Raw genomic sequence first — 21,495 nt, 5'->3', positions numbered from 1 at the left:
GGGTTATTCCTGTTTTACAGATAGGGAAGTTGAGGCTCAGAGAGGCTAAGAAACATGCCCAAGGCCACACAGCCAGGATTTACAATCCTGTACGTTTCTGGTGCCTGAGCCTGCGCTCCCCACCACTGCACTCTACCGCTCCCTAAACTCAGGGTGCCTTCTTCATGCCCACTCAGTGGGCTGTGGAGGGGAGGGGAGAGAGTTTTTACCCCCAAGTGCTTCTGAATTGGTCTCTGAGCCTCTGCCGCGGGAACTAGCGAGGGTGCATCCGAGTGTGTCACCGCGCGAGGCACTTCGGGCGCGTGGGTCTGAGGGTCATGCGTGTCAGCGTGAGTGTGCGGGAGGACGCCTCGCCTGTGCGTGAGTGTCCACGCGGGGACTCCCCCGGTGCTCTGCGTGTCCGGGCGTCGCGGGGGGCGTCCTGAGCGCGGCTCGGCGCGCCGTGGCTCCGAGTCCACGTGCGGACGCGGGACGCGCGCCGCCCCCCGAAGGTGCGGGCGGGTGAGTGCGAGCGAGCGTGCGCACGTGCGGCGGCGGGATCCGCGGGGCCGGTGTCCGCGGGGCGGCTCCGTGTCCCCCACCCCCACCCCCGCCTCGGTGCTGATTGGCTCGGCGCCGTGACGGGCCGGCCCCCGCCCGGGGCGGCGGCGGCGGCGGCGGCGGCGGCGGGCGCGGGTGCCCGCGTGTGCGCTGTGTGCCGGCGTGTGCGCCGGGGTGTGCGCCCGGCCGCCGGCTGTGCGGGAGAGCCGGGGAGCGCGCCGACGCGCCGCCCGCTGCGGCCGAGCTGGAGGGTGCGCGGCGCCCCCGCCCGCCCGGCCCGGCCATGGTCCCCGCCCGGGGCCGCCTGCCCCCCGCGCTCTGGGTCGTCACGGCCGCGGCGGCGGCGGCCACCTGCGTGTCCGCGGCGGGCGGCGAAGGTGAGCGGCGGCGGCGGCGGCGGCGGCGGCAGCGGCGGCGGGGCGGGGGCGGCCGAGGGGCCGGGGTGCGGCGCCCGCTGCCAGAGGCTCAACTTCCTTCCCCCTGGACCCTGAGCGCCCAAGGGGCTGGGATCCCTGGGCTGGGAGGGGGGGGCAGGGGGGGCACCGCGGGAGAGACGCGAGGTCAAGGGACAGCGCGATGGAGATGGGGACAGGACTGGGGGATAGGAACCCGGACCCGAGGGCCTGAGGATGGGGGACAGAGGCCCCCGGGGTCTGGGGGGACGGGGAGGGAGGATAGGACCGAGGGATTGGGAGCTGGGGAAGGAGAATTGAGCGGTGGACCCTGGGGATGAGGGAACAGGGCTGGGGACAGAAGACAAGAGAAGAGGTATGGAGGAGAGAGGCCACAGGACCAGGGGACGTGGCAGGGACAGAGGACAGAGAACAGAGGGACACAGGGATGCGAGATGAGGTTCAGAAGGCTGAAGAAGAGGGAAGGGGTGCCATTGAGAAAGGAGACCAAGAACTAAGGAAGGAGGAGCAGAGAGCAGGAGCAGGTTGCGGGAAGCCGGAGAGAGGGGCAGGGAGTGAGAGTCTTAGGTGGGAGGGCTGGACGGCTGGGGAAGTCGCTGCGGGAGGGGCGGGGTGGGGCGGGGTTGCAGACGGGCTAAGGCCGGCAAGGCCCTGGATGGAGAGCAGAGTCTTGTCCAGGGGCAAGGCAGGGGCAGTCCAGTCACTCAGGGGACCCAGGGGTGGGGGGCAGGAGCAGGAGTGTGGGCTGAGCAGTCAGGACAAAAAAAAAGGTCTGGGAGGTGACCTCCTGGCGGTGGGAGGGAACAAGGAAAGCTGGGAAGAGACACCCATCAGGGTTCCTCAACACCCAGGGCCTCACATCTGCACACGTGCACACACATGTGCGCGCACACACACAGTTAGCCCCACTGAAGTCCAGGTCCAGCCCGGGATGCAGCCCTGGGTTCTGTTCTGCACCTCACCTCCTATCCCCCAGGATCTCCTTTGCTCCTACAGCTCAGCCCAGAGGAGGCCCAACGTTGTGCTCTGGGCAGGATCCAGAGGCTGGTGTCCTGGGTCCAGAGCTGTGTTCTTGCCCTGGCAGAATGAACTTCCTCCACACACGAGGGAGCTCCAGACCCAGTGTTCCTCATCCACACTCAGCTACACCGAAGATCCACCCCCTCATGCACGAACAGCTCAGAGATACAGCCGTCCCCAAAAGCACACATGCACACAGGGACTCCCATCAGGATTTACACACACAGACCCAGGCCTGTAGAGACTCACATGCCTGGACAGCTCCCCACCTCCAACATCATGTGAACGCCTACAGTTAGACACACAGAAGTGCGGCCGGGATACATGTGCGCAGACACGCATGTGCACACACATATGTGTACGGAGGCATGCACAGGAGAATATGCACAGCCATGGGCAGATACTACATATATAAGAAGACTCCCAAGCTTGCATTCATGCCCACGGAAATGCACGTGCACATAATAAATGCACGCATAGATGAACTCATAGTCTCCAGTGGGAGAAGGACTAGGGCAGGGGAGCTGAGAGCTGAGGTGAGGCGGCAGGCAGAGCAGAGCCAGCTGGGGTGGCTGGTGAGCGGGCGCAGGTTCCTGGGATACCGGAAAAGAATTGAGGTGGGGGCCCGGTGAGTAGAGAAGAGGGCAGGACTGGGGCTCAAGGGCCTGGGGGCTCCCAGGTTTGGGTTGGGGGAAGGGGACAGTTTCTTACCAGCAGGTTGCTGTGGGGTCCACATTGAGGCTCTGGGCTTTGGATAGTACACCCTCAACTCCTCTAGGAAGGAGGCGGCACCTTCCAGAATGGCAGACTGGCACACCCCAGATCCCCCTGGGGAGGTGACTTAGAGCAGGCTCACCTGCAGAAGACAGGCCATTGGCCTGAGAGAGAGAGGACATGTCCGGGGGGGAGGGCACAGCAGTTGGGGAAGAGGCAAGGTCCACAAAAAGAGGCAAGCAGGGATGTCTTTGTCCAGGGCCGAGGGAGGCATTGTCCAAGGGCCAGTCCTCGCCTGTCCAGCCAGTGCGGCAGAGGACCCACAGCGGGGCAGGGGTGGACCATGCAGGCTGGATAGCCTGGGGCGGAGGTTCCACAAAGGCCAGCCCTCCCTCCTGAAGGACAGGAGTCCCTCCCAGTATCGTTCCTGGGCTGGTGCAGTGCCAGGTTTGGCCAGGGAGACTGTGGGTGCTCAGGGAGGGGTGTCTGCTCCTAGCTGGGCTCCCGAAAAGTAGCAGTGCCCCAGCCTGGTCATGTGCGCCCGTGCCACGTCCCTCATAGGACAGGAGAGGGGCTCCATACCTGCAGAGATGCCCCCCAAGCCCCACCAGGCTCATAGCCCCTTATCACTCTCTGGTGAGGATTATCCACCACTTTGGGGTGATCGCCGAGGCGTTCACATCCTGGCTGACATCCCCTGGCCACCGGAATTCTCTAGCCTCACCATCATGCACTGCGTCCTCAGGGAATGTAAATCAATTTAAGTATTAGTCTCAGCGAAATGGAATGGGGGAAGGTGACGGTGCTGGAGAAAAAAAAGAAATCGCATAATGCTTTCCACAGTGGAACAGGAAAAGCTTAGGAATTATCTGTGCTTCTCAGAGCAGGAGAGGGACCCGTTTGATCTCCCAGAACAGCCCAGGCGGGTAGGCCCGAGAAGGATGCCTACAGACATCTTGCAGATGAGGAAACTGAGCACAGAGGGGTTAAATGATTTGCTTCATGAAGGTCCTGAGAGACCATGAGTCCAGTCCTCCCGTTGGCAAACGGTGAGATGGGCCCAGAGAGTTGAACGGACTTCACGGATGGCACACAGACCTACAGGCCAGCCGTGCAAGAGGGGGAGAGAGCCCAGGCCGGGTGAGCAGAAAGGTTTGCATTTCCAAGGGGATGCAGGAGGAGTGGGCCTCATGCGGGGCTTGTCTCTAGCCCTGAAGCAGTCTCCTGTGGGCCCGGAGCTTCCTGTGACGGGCATTCTGGGTCTCCTCCTCGGCCCCCCATGGGAGGGCATGTGAGGTAGGGAAGAAGGGAGAGGAGAGGAGGGCAGGGACAGGGAAGTGTCTGGAAGGAGTTGGAACAGGCAGCCCTAGAATCCTATAGCTCTTCCCGAATCTAATAGAATCGACTTTTGACTTATCTTTGGATTATCTGAGCCCCCTGGCTGGCTGATCAAGAATCAGCTGCAAATGTGGTGAGGTCTCCCGGGGTGGGAAGGGCCTGGAAAGTGGGGTCTGCAGGCAGCTGCCCCACCAGTCATGAGTCATGGTGCTCCCGCGGGGAGGAGTCTAAGTGGTGGACATTTATGCTGACTGCCCCGGGGGGTAGGGGCAGGACTGAGCTGTGTTCAGGGGACTGGAGAGTGGGCCCTCCAGCTCTGAGACCACATCTGGGATGTGGGTTGGAATGGGGGAGCCCACCGGCCCCCTGTCCTCATCCCCCCCCCATGAGGCTCTGCTGGTCTGGGGGAAACTGCAGTGCGGCCCCCTCCCCCTCCCACCAGCCGGCAGGAGGAGAGAGCTTGCCTGACCCAGTTTTCTCTCCATTGCCTGAGAGGGAGGGAGGGAGGCGGGAAGGCTTCTCTGCCTGCACCCCTGGCGTGGGGCCGGCTGGGGAGGGGAGGTCCTTCTGTGGACACTGGTTCCATCCCCTGATCCCACCTGACCCCTGGGGACCCAGGGAAGAGGGCAGAGGCCCCTCCCCTGGTTCTGCAAGCTCTCTCCAGCTGGCCTCCCCTCCGGGGCCCCTGACAATGGGGTGGGAGGGTGAGAGGAGGGAGAAAATCAGCAAATAAGAGCATCCTCACTCCAACGTTTCCTGAAGACACTTGTCTCCATCTTTGAGGGGCAGGCGCAGAGCCATGCAAATTTCAGGCAGAAAGACACCCAGCCTCCCTGCAGAAAAGTTCCAGGAGGGCCCCAGCAGTGTTAACCCTCTGGAACCTGCCCCAGCCAGCCTAGGTGGCAGCCCGTGATTGCAGGCTGGGAGAGGGGGTATGTGGAAGACAGCGTGAAACAGGAGGCATTGGGAACGTGGAACCAAGAGCCCTCTCATATTCCCATCACCAGATAGATCAAAGGGAGCAGGGGCCCAGAGAGGTGAAGGGACTCCCCGGAGGACACACAGCAGTCGAGACTCAAACCCCGATTTCTTAACAGTTGAGCACACCTTCATCACCTTAAAGTGAGTGGGTAGGTCTGAGGTATAAGGAGAGAGGCAGGAGGGGGCAGGACTTTGGGAAAGGGAATTAGCTCCAATAAGGCAGCGACTCCAGGCTTTACAGTTTACTCTCTAGGTGTTATTATCCCCATTTTACAGATGAGGAAACAGGGTCAGAGAAGCCAAGGTCAACTGCTACTATGTAGCCGCACTGCGATCTGAGCCCAGCCGTGTCTGGCTCCAAAGACAAGGCCTTCTCCATTGTGTTATTGAGACTTCGCGGGGTCCCCTTTGGGGGTCTGGCTTGGAATAGACTTGCATTTCGGGCCAGCGCTCCTTCCCAGCCATGGTGACTTGCTCACAGGTTCTGCTTCCTGGCCTCAGGCTGCCGGGGCTCGCGGCGCCGGCTGTGGTCGCCTCCCGGGTGTTCTGAACACCAGGCCTGCCGGCTACCCCGGGGCGGCTCTGAGCACATTCCCAAATGTCCCCGAGGCCCAGGGTCTTCATTGGCCAAATGGAGACGAGAGTCACCACCTCGCGGCGGCTGTCGTCGTGCAGGTCAGGGGTGAGACGTCTAAAGCGCCCCTCACAGAGCTCAGCACACAGTGGGGGCCGGGAGGCAGTTCTTACTGCTCCAGGTCCCCCCACCTCAGATGTGTTCAGAGGATGCAGTAGGTGCCAGGCATCTCCTGCGGGACACTGGTGATCGCAAAGCTGGGACTTGTCCTCCTGCAGGGGGTATGACCTCACGGTGCCAACCTTGCTGGGTGCTTTTGGGAAAGCCATCATGTCCCATGAATGAGACGAGGATGAGGCTGTGTGCAAAACAGGAGCCACCGTCATGCCCATTTGTCACAGGAGGAGACTGAGCCTCAGGGAGGGGCAGGGACTTGTTCAGGGACACACAGCCCCAACGTGGCAGGGCTGGGAATGTGGCCCGGGCCTGCTGGACTCCTCAGGCCATCTCTTAGCCATCCCACTGCATCACCAACCAGGGAAGCCCCGTGCTTGGGGCAGCTTGTGTTCCGGGGGGGTTTGGAAGGTCACATGTGGGCCGAGGTGGTGGAGGATGGTCTCAGGCAAGAGGGACAACTTGACCCGGGCCCCAGAGGAGAGGGGAAGTGAGGCGTGGAGCTGGCGTGTTCGGGGCTGAGAGCAGACCAGTGTGGCCAGGTTGGGCTGCGCTGTGGGACTGGGGAGGCGTGTCCTAGGCTCTGATGCTCTCTCCTCTCCTGTTTTACAGTGAACTTGCTGGACACGTCCACCATTCACGGAGACTGGGGCTGGCTCACGTATCCGGCTCACGGGGTAGGTGACCAGCCGTGGGGCCAGCATCATCCTCTGTGAGCAGAGAAAGCCTGTGACTCATGCTCTTACCATCAGATAGAGCAAAAGGAAGCAGAGGCCCAGAGAGGTGAAGGGACTTACCCAAGGCCACACAGCAGTTAGAAACAGAGCTGCTGATTCCTTCCCTCCCTCCGTCCCTTTCTTCCTGTCTTCCTACCTCCTACCTTCCTTCCTTTCTTCATGCAGACCCCTGGGATTACAGAACCAACCCTGGTGCTGGGCTCCCAATTCTTAAGTCTAAGGCCCTAGGTGTGGGATCCTTATGTCTGTGTTCTGGGCCTACAGATTCACGATGGGCTCCAGCCGGGCCTTTCACCCCTTCGGGATTGGTCCCCTCCCTCATGCCCTGCCTTCACCAGGAGCTGCCCGGGCCCCTGTTACTCTGTTCCCTAGAGCATCTGGGCGGCACCTGCCAGCAGGTGTAGCCAAGCCCCCAGGCCCCTCTGGCCTCCATGGTGACCCAGGGCTGAGCCCATCAGGTCTCCATGGGTCCCATCCTCCTGGGGAGTGGGCGTGGTAACCCCAGGACATCCAGAGACAAAGCTGCACTGCCTGACCCTCCGCTTCTCTTATCCAGACCTGGGGGCAGGGGGAGGATCCATGAGCCTGGCGGAGGCCCGATTCTGCCACTGACAAGCGGGATGGCCCTGGTGGTCACCACCTCACTCCCTGAGTCTCAGCTCCCCATCTGTGGCAAGGGATGAGCATGTGATGACCTCGTGGGCTTTGCTGTCAGGCTGAGGGGAGGTGACACCTGGTCTTGGCGCTGTGCCTGGCACCTGGTGAGCCCTTACTGAATATACTGTCACTGTCATTGTCATTAGTGTGTGTTAGGGTTCTGTGTCACAGACATTTCCTCCTGCAGGCGTGCTCAGAAATGCACCCCCCCATCACAGACGCAGGCGTGTCACGTACACGTGACTTCTCTCGCTGGTTTCCACGGCTCTGGAGACAGGGGTAATAATATTAATAATGATGGTGACAATGACATCAAGAGTGACTATGTGTGAAGGGAGTGGGAGTATTTCTTCACTTTTCATCCGGGCCATTTGTGGCTGGCTGGGGGCAGGCTGGAGCCCCCCTTCCCCTCCCTCTGGAGCAGGAAGCCGAGTCCACTGTCATTAGCCCCCATGTACCAGGCTTCAGGAAGCTTCACAGCAGGCCACATGGGCCCAAGAGCCAGGAGGGAACTCCTTTCTGCCTGAGCAGCTTAGCCCTGCCTAAGGGCAAAGGCTGGGTCCTTGAGGTGTCTTTACCTCCCTGGGCCTCAGTTTCTCCCTGTGAATTTCTCCTCTGTGTGTGCCCCAGGTGGCTGTCTCCCAGGGGTGAGCAGGGTGTGAAAGGGCTTGAGAAAGTGAGCCAGCTCTGCCAGTGGCAGGGGGCTGAGCCTTGAGGAGGTGACCGCCTGGCCGATGGCTGGGTCAGCTTTTCCCCCGAGACCCAGCAGCTAGGAAGGAGTGGGCCTGGCCCCAGGTCCTCCTCAGAACTTAGGACTTGGTTTTTAGAGTTCCTTACAAGGAATTGTAAGGGTTTTAAGCAGGTGGGGAGCATGGCTGGACTTGTGTTTTCACTGACTGTGCTGCAAATCTAAGGTTCTTTTGCTCGCAAGGTGCCATGAAGCATGGCTCAGAGTTACCTTATCCTGTTTGGGAGTTAGAACAAATAACGTATATTCACACAGCTCTGAACAGTTCACAGACATGATCTCATTTAATCCCCACGACCAATCCTGTGAGTGAGTAGGCACAGCCACCCCATTTCACAGATGAGGAAGCTGAGGCTCAGAGCAGCAAGGAATAGCTTGCCCACCATCAGACAGTTTTCAAAGGATGGACTCAAACTCCAATCGCTTGGGCCTAGAGCCTCTGTTGGGTCCCCGATCTTCTCTTTGGTCTATGTCCTCATCGTGAGAGGGTGGGAGGCCCTCCAGCATTGTCTGCTGAGCCGGGGACCACCTTCCATCTTTATGGGGGCTGGAGATTGGGCTTGCCTGGAGGGGAAAGAAGGCTGGGTGAGATCCCTGGTTCCCAGACTCTAGACCTTGAACCTGTTCCAGGCTAGCAAGTGAGGCATACAGGGCCCCGTGTCCCGGGGGTCTGGGGAGGTGCCTGGGAATCTTTGGTTTCATAAGCTTTCCAGGCAATTCTCCTGCCCAGCTGGCTAGGGAGCCTGTGGACATGGGCCTTGAGGCTCCGTGAGGTTCCTCTGATTCTGAAAGCTCTTGAAACAGCCTGGAAGCAAGGGCCATCCAGGGCTGTGTCCAGCATCAGCAGAGTGATGGGATTGTCAGCCAAGGCCTCACAGCTTAAAGGCCAAGGGTGCTGCTGGGTCTGGATGAGCCGGTACTCTGCTGCCTCTGATCAGTGTGACCCAGGCAAGTCACTTCCCTGGCCTTCACCTCCCCGTTTATAACACGGGAATGAGCACAGAGCCTGCTCCGTGCACTTGTCATCCATGAGGATGCACTAAAGGGACATTTTCCTGGTGAGAAACCCGAAGCTCTGAGAGGTTAGGCAACTCTGCTAAGGTCGGGGGACTTCTGGCCCCAGGACCCAGGCTCTTCATCAGGCCGTGCGCCTCCTTCCACATGCTGGGACCTGCTCGTCGCTTCTGGTGAATTAACGGGTGCTAACCAGCGCTGCCTTAGCTGAGAGGCACATTCTGTTGTCCCCCCTGACCCTCAGCACCCCCTGGAGTAGGGGGAAGGGGCAGGCATCAGCTGGCCCATTTCACACTTCAGAGAGGGGAGGGGAGATCCCCAGGGCTGCACAGCTGGGGCAGGGCATTCTGTTCCAGACAGAGGACAGAGCTGCAGAGCAATGGCAGGGGTTGGAGGAGGAGGGCGCAGGGGCTCGGGGGGGGGGCGGGGTGGGGAGGTTTGCCCAGGTGGAGAACAGGGCTCATTCCATCCTTGCACCAGCCTCCAGGAATTCGTGCCACTCTGGGCATCTGCAGCAGCCTCCGGGGCTGGCAGGGCAAGGCCAGGCCATTGGCACTGGTGGAGCGGCTGGAGCAGACTCAGAGGGAGCTGATGAATTTATCCAGGTCCCTGGCAGGAAACAGATGGGGGCAGCTGGTTGGCTCTTTGGTGCTCCATTAACTGTGACAATGACTTTAACCCCAGATGTGGCACAGCACTGCCCAGAGGCCCTGGCTACAGCGTGGGGTACGGGGGGTTCCTGTGGGAGTTGGGGGTGTAGGAGGCATAAGCTTTTAGGTGAGGCTGGCACACCCTGGACCTCTTGCGCTGGGGTCCCTGGAGGCAGGCACAGGTGGGCTGGGAAGATGCCAGGTCGGCATCATGGCAGTCCCGTTCCGCTGGTGCCCTGCTGTGCCAGGCCCAAGCCAAGCGCTTGGCAGCCCGCTACTCCTTTCATCCTCTCAAGCCTCACTGAGGTGGGCCTGTCTGAGCCCCATTTTACAGATGTGGACACCGAGGGTTGAGACCACATGCTGGCCAAGACGAGATGAGATGGAGGGGCTTTCCTCAGATGGGAAAGACTTGAGACCCCGTGGTCCCCACTTCAGCACTTGCGGGTCACTCAGAAACCCCCAGGTTCTCAGAACATCACGAAGAGTGGTTTTTACCTCCCCCATCCCCCTTAAGCAATAGAATCTCTAGTTCAAGGACGGTTGCGCATAGAGGCCGAAGAGAGAAGAGCAAGGCATTGCATCTCGGGCCAACCCAAGGCAGGGACCCAGAGCCCATCCCCTCCATCTGCTCTTAGCCTCCAGCCCCTCCTCAGGGCTCTCGGGAGTCCACGGAACTCAGCCCACTGTGACTGCTCCTGGCCAACCAGCATTCTGCAGTCGAGGAAGCTAGGGCCCAGAGAGGAAGAGCGACTTGCTCAAGGTCACACAGCAGGTTAGAGACCAAGAGGTCTTGACCTCTAACTCCTGGCCCATTTCTCAGCACTGGGTCTTGCACGTGAATCCTTTGCAGCCAATCTGGGCTATCTGGTGCTCGCTGAACATTGCTTATTCTTCCAGGCCTCTCGGGGGTTCTTCCCTCCCATCCGTGCAAGAGCTTCCTGCTTTAGCCTACAGGAAGTTTCCACGATCCCTTAGATGCCCACCCGCTTTGGCATGGAGCCCTCCACCACCTTGTCTGTTGGACTGTGAGGTGCTCAAGGGGAGGGAGCATTTCTGGAGTGTTCCTTTCTTTTTAAAAAAAGTTGTGGTAAAATGCATATAACATTTACCATCGTAACCGCTTTTTAAGTCTATAGTTCAGTGACATTAAGTATATTCACTGTGTTGTGTGACCGTCACCACTGTCCATCTCCAGAACCTCTTTTCATCTTCCCAAACTGAAGCTCTGTCCCCATGAAATACCAGCTTACCATTCCCCAGTCCCCCAGCCCCTGGCCACCACCATTCCATTCTCTGTTTCTGTGGCTCTAAGGACCTCATTTAAGCAGAATCATACGATATTTGTTCTTTCACAACTGGCTTATTTCACTTTGCGTAACGTCCTCAAGGTTCACCCGTGTGGTAGCATGCATCTGAATTTCCTTCCCTTTTAAGGCTGACTACTGTCCCATTGTTTGGATACACCGTGTTTTGTTTATCCAGCCATCCAACGATGGACACATTTGGGTTGTTTCTACCTTTTGGCTACCTCGAATAATGCTGCTGTGAACTTGAGTGTATACGTATCTGTTTGAGACCCTGCTTTCAGTTCTTTTGCATATATGCCCAGAAGTGGAATTGCTGGGTCACAGGGTAGGTCTGTTTTTAACTTTCTGAGGAACCTCCCCTCTGGTTTCCACAGCAGCTGCACCATTTTACACTCCCACCAACAAGGCACAAGCGTTCCAGTTTCTCCACATCCTCCCCAACATCTGTTATTTCCTATTGTTTAGATAATCATCCTTGTGAGTGTGAAATGGCCTCTCATTGTGGTTTTGATTTGTATTTCCCTAATGATGAGTGACGGTGAGCATCTTTCTGTGGACTATTTAACCATCTGTATATCTTCTTTGGGAAAATGTCTATTCAAGTCTTTTGCCGATTTTCCACCTGGGCTGTTCGGGTTTTTTGTTGTTGAGTTGTAGGAGTTCTTTATATATTCTGGATATTAATCCCTTATCAGACACATGATTTGCAGGTATGTTTTCCCCGTTCTTTGGATTGCCTTTCACTCTGTTGATCCTGTCTGATTTATTTCTGAATCACTGATATCTGGCCAGCACCTGGCACAGAAGCCACCACATTCAAGGGTCCCACTGGTACTTCCTTGCTGAAGGATTTGAGGCATAGTCAGGTCCACGCATTAGAAAGATCCCTCTGGCAACTGATACGAAAACTGGACCCATGGGCTCCCTGACTTACCCAAGCAAAGTTGACCCCACCCCCCAACCTCCCACCCTGGGAGTGTTTGGAGCCACCATATAGACACAAGGTTGGGTTTTGTAGCTTTGGCATCAATTCCAGTCCTGGCTCCACCACTCACCAGCTGGGTGACCTCAGACATGGGGCTTGCACCTATTTCCTCATCAATAAACTGCAGCAAATAACATTTTCTCGGAAGGATGGGGCACCTGTGGGATCACATCTCACAGTTGTGGTCCAGTAGAAGGTCAGCAACTCAAGGGCAGAGAACATTCGGTCTTCCTCCCAGGGATGCCCCTGGCCCCGTGCGCATGTGGCAGGGGTGACTGGCAGGACAGGGCGAGGTGCTCATGCTCATTTCAGCGCTGTGCTCTCTCTGCCTGCAGTGGGACTCCATCAACGAGGTGGACGAGTCCTTCCAGCCCATCCACACGTACCAGGTGTGCAACGTCATGAGCCCCAACCAGAACAACTGGCTACGCACGAGCTGGGTGCCCCGCGACGGCGCCCGGCGCGTCTACGCCGAGATCAAGTTCACCCTGCGCGACTGCAACAGCATGCCTGGCGTGCTGGGCACCTGTAAGGAGACCTTCAACCTCTACTACCTGGAGTCGGACCGTGACCTGGGCGCCAGCACACAAGAAAGCCAGTTCCTCAAAATCGACACCATCGCAGCCGACGAGAGTTTCACGGGTGCCGACCTGGGCGTGCGGCGCCTCAAGCTCAACACGGAGGTGCGCGGCGTGGGCCCCCTCAGCAAGCGCGGCTTCTACCTGGCCTTCCAGGACATCGGCGCGTGCCTCGCCATCCTGTCTCTCCGCATCTATTACAAGAAGTGCCCCACTATGGTGCGCAACCTGGCTGCCTTCTCGGAGGCGGTGACGGGTGCCGACTCGTCCTCGCTGGTGGAGGTGCGGGGCCAGTGCGTGCGGCACTCGGAGGAGCGGGACACGCCCAAGATGTACTGCAGCGCCGAGGGCGAGTGGCTGGTGCCCATCGGCAAGTGCGTGTGCAGCGCCGGCTACGAGGAGCGGCGGGATGCCTGTGAGGGTGAGCGCGCCGCGCGGGGGCGGCCAGCGGGCCCGGGGCTCAGCCCGGGAGGGGGCTGCCCGGCTGTGGGGGGGCATTGCGGGCAGCATGCGTCGGGGGGGGGGGCAGCAGCATCTGGGAAGAGGGGTGACCCTCCAGTGTTTCCGTGTCAGCAAATACACCAGGCGGTGCGTGCGTGTGCGTGTGCAGAGCAGGGGAGGGAGAAGACAGGGAGACACACTACAGCCGGGGGCTAGGCTCTGTGGCTGTTGTGGAGACGTACCTCCGAGGACACCTGCCGGATTGGGTGTCCAGCTGAGTGAGGGGACAATACTGTGAGCTGACTTAGGTCAGGCATCGTTGTAGGCACTTTTCACATATTAACTCATTTAGTCCTCAGAGCTACCCTATGAAATAGAAGCTACTGTTATCCTGGCTTTATAGATGAAACTGAGGCACAGAGAGGCAAAGCAACTTGCCCAGGGGCACACAGCTAGGAAGCGGCAGAGCTGTGATTTGAACCCAGAGGTCTGGCTCCGGAGTCCATGCTCAAAAGCACCGAACTTGAGTGGAGGGAAATGGCAGCAGTCCCTGGGTGTAGGAGGGCAGCATGGGGCCCCTGGGAAGGTGCGCAGGCAGGGATACCTGGGGAGCCCTGTCTAGGTGTGTCCCTGGGCCACCTGAAGCAGCCTGCCTGGGTCTGGGGGGATCTTACCCTGGGACCTGTGGGAGAAGACAGCCAAGGTCCTTGAGAAGAGGAAGGCCGAGGATGGAACAGCATGGCACCTGTTCCCATCAGTGTGCTGCTCGGGTTCCCATGCCAGAGACCAGGAGCAGGGCCCAGACCTCAGGCTGCGTGTGTGTGTCACACTTGCACTATGTGGTGTAGCGGGGTATCCCAAGCACCGGGGACACTGTGAGAGTTGGTTGGACAGACAGCTGGTGCCTCAGCTGGTTGCCCTCTGCCCTTCCGTGGCTTCCCTGGGGGGCTGGACACATGGCTGCTCAGCCACTCAGAGCATAGTGAAGCCTGCTGTTGGGACCCCTGGTCTCCTGGGGTGGGGGAAGATGTTCCTAGGCGGGGATCAGAGAGGCTGGGGCCTGGCCCCAGATAGGACCTGGGATGGGGCCCATCCCTCAGCCCCAAGCAGGCAGGAAAGACCCCTTGGTGCTCACAGGACAGAGCAGGGCACAGGCCGAGAATTTCGGGTGGTGCTCAAGGTAGTTCTCTGGGATCAGGATACTCCATCCAGCCACCAGACCCCTTCCAGCCCCTCTCTGGGGCTCTCTGGTTTCAAACATAAGAAGTCCTTCACGCTCCCAACCGCTAGGAGCCTTCACCTCTCGGGGACCCTAACTCCCAAAGCACCTTCTGTGACGTTCGCCTGTTTCTGGACTTGTTCTGCCCCTGTGCCTCATTTGTCAGGCTCCCAGGCTTCCAGCCTCTTCTGGTTCCCATCACAGTGAGAAGCTGCACTTCTCAGCTCCCTGCTGGATGATAACCAACATCCCCAGTGCCTTTGCAGCTCACAAAGGGAGGCTCACGCATCAACTCATTTGTTCACTGAAGCAAGGCAGGTGTTACAGATCCATTTTACCAATGGGGAAACTGAGGCTCAAGAGGTAGCGTCACTGCGTAGGCCTCACAGCTGGTGAGAGGTGGAGCTGGGACCTGAGTCGGGTCTGTCTTGCTGGGAGCCACGTGTAGGCATTTAGCCTATCTCTGGCCCAGCCTGACTGCTCTCCCCACCAGAGCTGGCTTCCAGCACCCCCTCCTGATGGGGACAATAAGGTCCCTCAACAATTTTTGAGTGTTTGCCGTGTACGAGGCACATTAATAAGCACTTTCTCCTTGTCACGGCAGTTACTCATTCTGTTGAGCATCTGGTGTGTCCCAGGCATGGGAATTTAGGCACAGGGAGTCCCTGCGCTCAGGAAGTTCACACACCTTCTCATGCTTACAAAAGTCCTCTAAGCTAGGTAGCATATCCCCATCTTACAGATGCGACAAACTGAGTCCTTCAACCTAAATCACAGAGTAGGGCTCTGATCCCAGGCTGGCTCCCTCCAGAGCCCTGAACGGCTTCCTCTGTCCACAGAGCCCTCTGCCAAACCCCGCTTCCCCCCTCCCTGGGGTAATAGAACAGTTCTAACTAGTACAGCATAGGCCATAATAATCAGGCCAGCTGGTCAGTGGATCCCTGCTCAAGGTCAGCGACTGACGGCAACTCTGGGTTTAGCCAGCAAGCGCGAGTGAGCCATTTGTCTGTCCAGCGTGCAGTGGGACACCCTTACCTTGGGAGGGAGACTGCTCCTCCTGACGGTGGGGTCAGAGGTCTCGGGTCCTGCTCCAGCCCCCTTGTTTGACAGGGGTGGGAAGTGGAGCCCAGAGAGGGAATGTGTCTTGCCCCAGGCCCCACAGCAAGTCAAGGGCAGGACTCCTGGTAAAAGCTCCCAAGTCCCAAGCAGCGGGACCTTCCCAGGGCTGGGAGAGGCCAAGGCCATTCCCATTGCCTGGCCCTGCTGGTGTATTAATAAAAAACAATAAAGAAATGCTAATGCGGGGTTAGGAAATTGCAGCATATTTTGAATTTTACATTTAAATCACAATGCAACATAATTATGCCAGTTGCAGGATAATTACAGGTTTTATAAAAAATATTAATTCCTAATGCACTGGAAGCAGAGAGGTTTGGGGACAGAATGCCAGTGGCAAGTTGCACGAGGAGAGACTTTTCTCACTCCCCTGAGTGGGTTTCTGGATTGTCTGTGTAACCTCCTTGGAAGAAGCAGCATGGGTCTGACACTGAGCCCCTCCAACGGGAGGCTCCGGCCGGCGGCCCTGCCAGGGGCCCCTGACCCCACCCCTCTTTGGGTGGGTAGCCCGAGAATGGTGAGATTGGGGGCCAGGCAGGAGCTGGGAACAGAGTGGGATGCCTTTCTGGGCTACGTGAGTTGTCCTCTCAAAGCTGCAGCTCCCCTCTGCCACCGACCAACCTGAGAGGGGCACCCTGAGGACGGTGGGTCCCCCTGGCCTTCTCCGTCAGGCAGTTGTCTCTGAGCAAACAGTTGAAGAGGAAGGGCTGGGCTCTGGGGTCCCGGCTTGCCCAGCCTGATCCCACCGCCTTCCTTCTAGCAAAAGGAGGGGATCCGGAGCCTGAGGCCTGCGGCAGGGACCAGCCCACACGGTGACGGCCACTCTCCCAGCCTGCACGTCCCCTTCCCCCTGCTTTCACCCTCAAAGCTCTGCACATACGTGGCCAGGGAGCACTTGATTTCACAGAGAAGACAGTGGCGCCCAGAAGGGACCAAGCCAGTCATAGGGCTCTGTGAGGCCTTACCTGGGCTGCCCTCAGGCCTCAGAGACCCGCAGAAGGAAGTCAGAGCCATGGGGAGCCTGTCCCGTTTACCAGTGGGGAAGTGGGGGCCCGGAGAGCTGAAGTGACTGGCCCAAGGGCACACTGCTAGGAGTGGGCGATTGGGTCCCACATCTCCCAACCAGAGTGCCCCCCTCACGACAGTGCCAGGCCCCGTGACCTGTCCCCACAGCTGGCCGCAGTCCCCACCCCCCAAGTCCGGGCAGGGGAAAGACCTCTCCGAACACCACCCAACAGAGCTGCAGCGCCGAGGCTGTAGCCCTGCTTGCCGTCCTTCCCGTCACCTGGACGCAGAATACAAACCACCCTCGGAGGCCCTAATCATTTTTCTATAAATATCAGAGAGTCTCGCTTCAGAGGGGGAGCGTGAGCGCCGAGCTCTTTTGCCTTCCTGACGGTGTTTAAAATCTGATTTAGAATTAATTTCCTTTGGTCATCCACCGGCAGACACCTTATTTGTCAAGTCTCAGGCTCCTGGCGGGGGCGCGGGGAGAGGTGGTAGGGCCACAGGCAGCTGCCAGCCGGGCGGGCGGCCTGGGCAATGTGCCCTCGGCAGGGGCAGTGGCCCCGCCTGGCGCTCGGCCCACTCACCGGGCACGTGGGCTCCGGAAGCGCCCTGGGTCAGCGGGCAGGGCCGGGCCCCAGCCCAGAGCTGCTCCATCTGTCTCAGCCATTAATTCCCAGCTCTGCCTCCAGGTCTCTGGGCTCCCCGAGGCCTGGTGATTAGTATTCTTATTAAAGATTATTTTATTTTCATTGTGCAGATTAATCTGGCTTTGACACGTTATAGCCATATGGGTATTTGCAGGGCGTGTGAGAACCACCCACTGGCGAGCGGCAGGAAGGCCGGGCCATCTCTAAGCCCTGGACGCGTGTTGAGAGGCTGGTGGGGGAAAGGCCCAGGCCCCAGAGGCTCCCCACCTGGGTTTGCCTTCTGGCTCAACAGGGAGCCTTGGGCAAGGTACTCCAAAAGAGATGTATTATCGCCACCACACAGCATTGTGACTGAGTGCCAGGCATGGTCCTGGTGTGAGTTCACATGCACTCAGGTCACCCTGGCAATAGCCCTAGGAGGTGGGTCCTATTATTATCCCCATTTTACAGATGAAGAAACTGAGGCCCAACAACCTGCCCAAAGTCCCATAGCCTAGGTGAAGGGGTCAGACCAGAAGAGGAACCCAGGCAGCCTGCTCCCGAGTTTCTGCTCTTAACTGACAAGAACAAGATGAATTCTGGCCGGTAGGGACTCAGGAACTTTGGGCCATCTCGCCACGCTTCCTTCATGCCACAAATCGCACCAAGATGTCACCACATGTTTTCTGTGTGCCTGTCACGGCCCAGACAGCTCCTTGAAAGTGGGACCAGCTCTTGCTTATCTCGGCTCCATAGTAGCAGCTCAGTAAATTTGGGGGAAGGAATAAATGCAGGGCAGAATGAGCAAACGGTCCCTGAAATGCTAATCGACCTGGATCTGATCATGACAACGAGGATTACTATCATTCAGCTCGACAACGGGTTGAACAAATATTTGCTGATGAAGTGCAAAGCCCGATTCCTGGGCCCCGAGGAAGGCTCTTCCGCTTGCCCCAGGACTCTGTCTCCCGGGGCTGGGGGGGGGGCTTCTGGGAGGAGGAGGTGAGATCATAGTGTGTCAGCTTGGAGCCCTACACCCCCAAGCTCCCAGCCCCCTGTCAGGCCCGAGACCTCTTGGGGTCTCTCCAGGTGGGAGGGAAGAAGTCTCAAAGCGGAGGCACAGTTCCTTCAGCTCTTTAGCCTGTAGGCCCCGTCCGCTCTGCGGCCTCTGAGTCTGTGAAGCAAACGTGAGGGCAGTCATTCCTCCTGGTTCCAGGTTTTCTCTCGAGCTGGGAGAATTTTACAAATCAACTTGATTTTAGCTATTATAATAAAGAGATTTTTTTTTTTTAAACGACATGACGTCTTTTCAAGTGAAGCTTCTCTCAAGCACCAAGTTTTCCAGAACGGGACTTAATGGATAGAAATCCCATAAACTTCCCAGTGGTCCCTGTTGCAAAGGAGGTCAGGTCCATGGTGCAGCCGGGAGCCACCTGGCTGGGTGGCATTCAGTCCTCCTGAACTCCCGGGCTCGCTCTCTGTCCAGAGCAGGTAATGGCAGGATTAGCTCACTTTGAAAACCCCTACAAGGGCTGACAACTTTTGCTATGAGGCAGACACTAGGAACGTTGAGATGAATAAGGCAACTCTGCCCTTTTTCACAAGGAGCTGCCCACAAACACCTCTGGTTTAGGAGGCGAGTCAGACATACAGATAAAACAGTATAGCCGTAGTGTGATAGGTGGTGGTCCTGAGCAGGGGCTGCAGAAGTAGGGCAGGGAGCGGTGGCCTCTCTGTACGTGTGTGTGTGTGTGTGTAGGTGTGGAGAAAGGCTTCATTCAAAGGGACAATTAAAATGAATCTTGAAAGAGTTCAACAGGTTGACCAAAGGGATAAGCCATCCCAGGAAGAAGGCACGGTACATGCAAAGGCCCTGAGGCAGGAAGCAAACTGCTGGATGTGGGGAATGGCCAGTCCTTTGGTTTGGCCTGCAGGTGGGGAGGGAGCCGTGACACTGGAGGAGGCTGCAGGAGGGCTTCAAATGCCAGGCATTGCTGTTCAGGCCCTGGGGAGCCCGTGAGGGTTTGAACGTGCAGTGATGGATCCACGTGTCATTTTAGGGAGCTCCTCAACCTAGAAAGTCTCCACTCCCTGCAAGGCTGACTTGTTCTTATTCTTTAGACAAGACTTAAATATCATTTCCTTCTCCAGGAAGGTAACTCCTCCCAGCACTCACCCTTTGCCACATCACCCACTTTATTTCCTTCCTGGAGGTGATCACATCCTCATTTACTGTATGTCTCTCCCTCAAAGAGGCTGACTCCCTGAGGGCAGAGACCGTGTCGATCTTGTTCACGGCTGTGCCTCTGGCGCCCGGATCAGTGCCTGGCACAGAGTAGGCGCTCACGAATGCTGCTTGAATGAACGGCAGTCAGGCCGGCAGGCGGGGCTGGGGAGGCAAGGCTGGAGGCCGGGACATCCAGGTGAGAGATGATGCAGATGTGGCAGAAGCGAGGGAGAGGGTCACATACAGGACAGGTGTGTCCCTGTCACGGTGACAGTGACGCAGGCTCTGGGAGGGGTGGGAACCTGAGATTCTGGGTAGTCGTTGCTTCGGGAGCTTGGAAAACAGAGTCCCAGGCCCCACGCCTGGCTCTTCTAACCAGGTGGCCGTGGTGGGGCCTGGAATCTGTACTTTTATGGGGGTCTTATCACCTGGGTCTCTTATCCGGTCACATTGCCATCCACCCCATTCCCTTCCAGCTTTCGTTCCTCCCCAAGTCACAACCCTTGGGTGCTTAGCCTCTTGACCCCCACATCTGAGGCAGGGTCTCACTCAGGGACCGGGGTCCTGTGATGGACAAATAGATTCAGGCTGGAGACAGGCCTGGGCAGGAAGGGCCCCTGGAGGAGACGTGACTCTGGTTTGAAGAGGCTCTTTCCTGGGCCGACTTCGGGGCTGGGACTTGCCTCAGCTCTGCCCCTGCTAGCTGTGCAAACCTGTGTAAGTCACAGGCCCTCTCTGTGCTTCAGTCCCTCCATCTGCCAATGAGGGTGGGACCGGGTGATGCTCAGGGTCTGCACCCATGTCCCTTGGGAGATCCCGCTGGAAGGCCTGGGTCAGAGTGAGAGCTGTCCCGGGGCTGGCCAGGGTGGCCCGGCTGACTCCTCTGAACCTGCCTTGTCCCCTGCAGCCTGTGAGCTGGGCTTCTACAAGTCAGCCCCTGGGGACCAGCTCTGCGCCCGCTGCCCTCCCCACAGCCACTCTGCAGCCCCCGCTGCCCAGGCCTGCCGCTGTGACCTCAGCTACTACCGCGCAGCCCTGGACCCACCATCTGCAGCCTGCACCCGTGAGTACCGCCCTGAGCCCCAGAATCCTGGAGACCAAGACCGGGCCAGGACCCCGTGCTCCCAGGACTCCAGAGAACCAGTGCTCCGGGGGTGAGGCAGGGACAGGTGGCTGTCTTGGACCAGGGGCCAATATAGGGTTGGGGGGGTGACCCTAACTCTGACTCCTCAGGGGTGGCCTTGACCTCTCTGGGAGGGGATCCCTACCTCCTGTCCTATATCACCTGTCACCTCTCCAGGGACATCTTTCCTTCCTTCCCTGTCTTTCCTCTCTGCTTCAGAGGGCAGATGAGAGGAGGCTTTGGTCATCTCCTGACCCGGCAGTGATACTGATGTCCTGGGAGCTGGGGGGTGGGCAAGCCAGAGGAGGCCCCCGAGCGCTGTCATCCCTGATGGACCGTTCAGAGCTGCCTTAGTGTGTGGGGCGTGTGCATGCATGGGTGTGTATCAGGAATATGCACGGCTGCCTGCTTGGATGAGGGCATGCGTGTGTCGGCTTCTGTCTGTGCCCTGGGACACCTGCAGTGAGGGTGACACGTGCATATGTGTCGGCAGCTGCTCCTATAGAAGTTGCCTGCGTAGTGTGCATAGGCTCTCGAGTGTGAACGTCAGAGTCTTGTGCCCGTGTGTGTGTAAAGGATTGTTAGGGGTGTGTGTGCACCTCTGGGTCCCTGGAGCTCCGAGTCCCGTAGAGCTTGATTGAATGTGCCTTGTGGGTTCCGCGTGTGCACAGCTGGCCCTGCAGGGGAGGCGTGTGTGCCTGGAGAAGTGTGCTCGCGTGTGCTCACACCCTGTGTACCTGAGGGGACTCCGAGGGGCTCTGGCACGTGCCTGCCGGGCTGCGTGACCGTCTCGGCATTCTGCTCACGGGGCCCCTTCATCGCCGCCTCTCCGGGCCTGAAGGGGCCTCTCACACTCCCATCCCAGCTCAGCCCACCCCATCTGCCAACCCTGGTCTCTTGGGGTGGGGTGACGGGCGCTTCACACGGTTCTGACTGGTTCTGCCCCCCAGTCCATCCCAGCCTCACTCCCCAACCTCCCTGTCCCCCCACCTCCATCACGCTGAGCCCCCAGGCTCCCTGTACTACATAGCAGGTGAGAGTGTGTGTGTGTGCGCGTGCGCGCGCATACACACACACACACACACACACACACACACACACACACACACACACACACACACACACACACACACACACACACTCTGTCTCCCTCCCTCCCCTCTTCTGTCCAGACCCATGCATTTACCCCATGTGGGATCTGCCAGGGCAGAAAGGATGGCTGAGTGACATGGTGACTACTGTGGGCTTTGCAGGCAACGTGAGCCCCGCTCTAGGTCATGGATACTCGTACTCAGCGAGCCA

The 21,495-nt window shown here is 58.5% G+C and overlaps 1 protein-coding gene across 2 annotated transcripts in view; it reads left to right on the top strand.

Annotated features, from left to right (window-relative positions):
• The first annotated feature begins 460 nt into the window (after positions 1–460).
• EPHA8 (EPH receptor A8) overlaps positions 461–21,495 on the top strand; it is a 33,693-nt gene continuing 12,658 nt past the window's right edge. The window contains exons 1-5 of one of the 2 annotated variants that reach the window (XM_088023033.1): positions 461–517; positions 1,414–1,420; positions 6,367–6,431; positions 12,191–12,854; positions 19,978–20,133. In XM_088023033.1, coding sequence (XP_087879159.1) covers positions 12,257–12,854; positions 19,978–20,133 — 754 coding nt within the window. In that variant the 5' untranslated portion in view covers positions 461–517; positions 1,414–1,420; positions 6,367–6,431; positions 12,191–12,256. Of the gene's footprint in view, positions 518–823; positions 918–1,413; positions 1,421–6,366; positions 6,432–12,190; positions 12,855–19,977; positions 20,134–21,495 lie in introns of those variants that run through there. The other variant, XM_028090836.2, reaches the window with a different exon arrangement.

The sequence above is a fragment of the Eumetopias jubatus genome, unplaced genomic scaffold, assembly GCF_037043125.1.
Source record: "Eumetopias jubatus isolate StellerSeaLion01/CBP00866 unplaced genomic scaffold, mEumJub1_p1.0 scaffold_4, whole genome shotgun sequence".
NCBI classification, from domain to species: domain Eukaryota; kingdom Metazoa; phylum Chordata; class Mammalia; order Carnivora; family Otariidae; genus Eumetopias; species Eumetopias jubatus.
The sequence above is the reverse complement of the archived record's forward strand: the minus strand, read 5'-3'. Positions and strand labels throughout refer to the sequence as shown.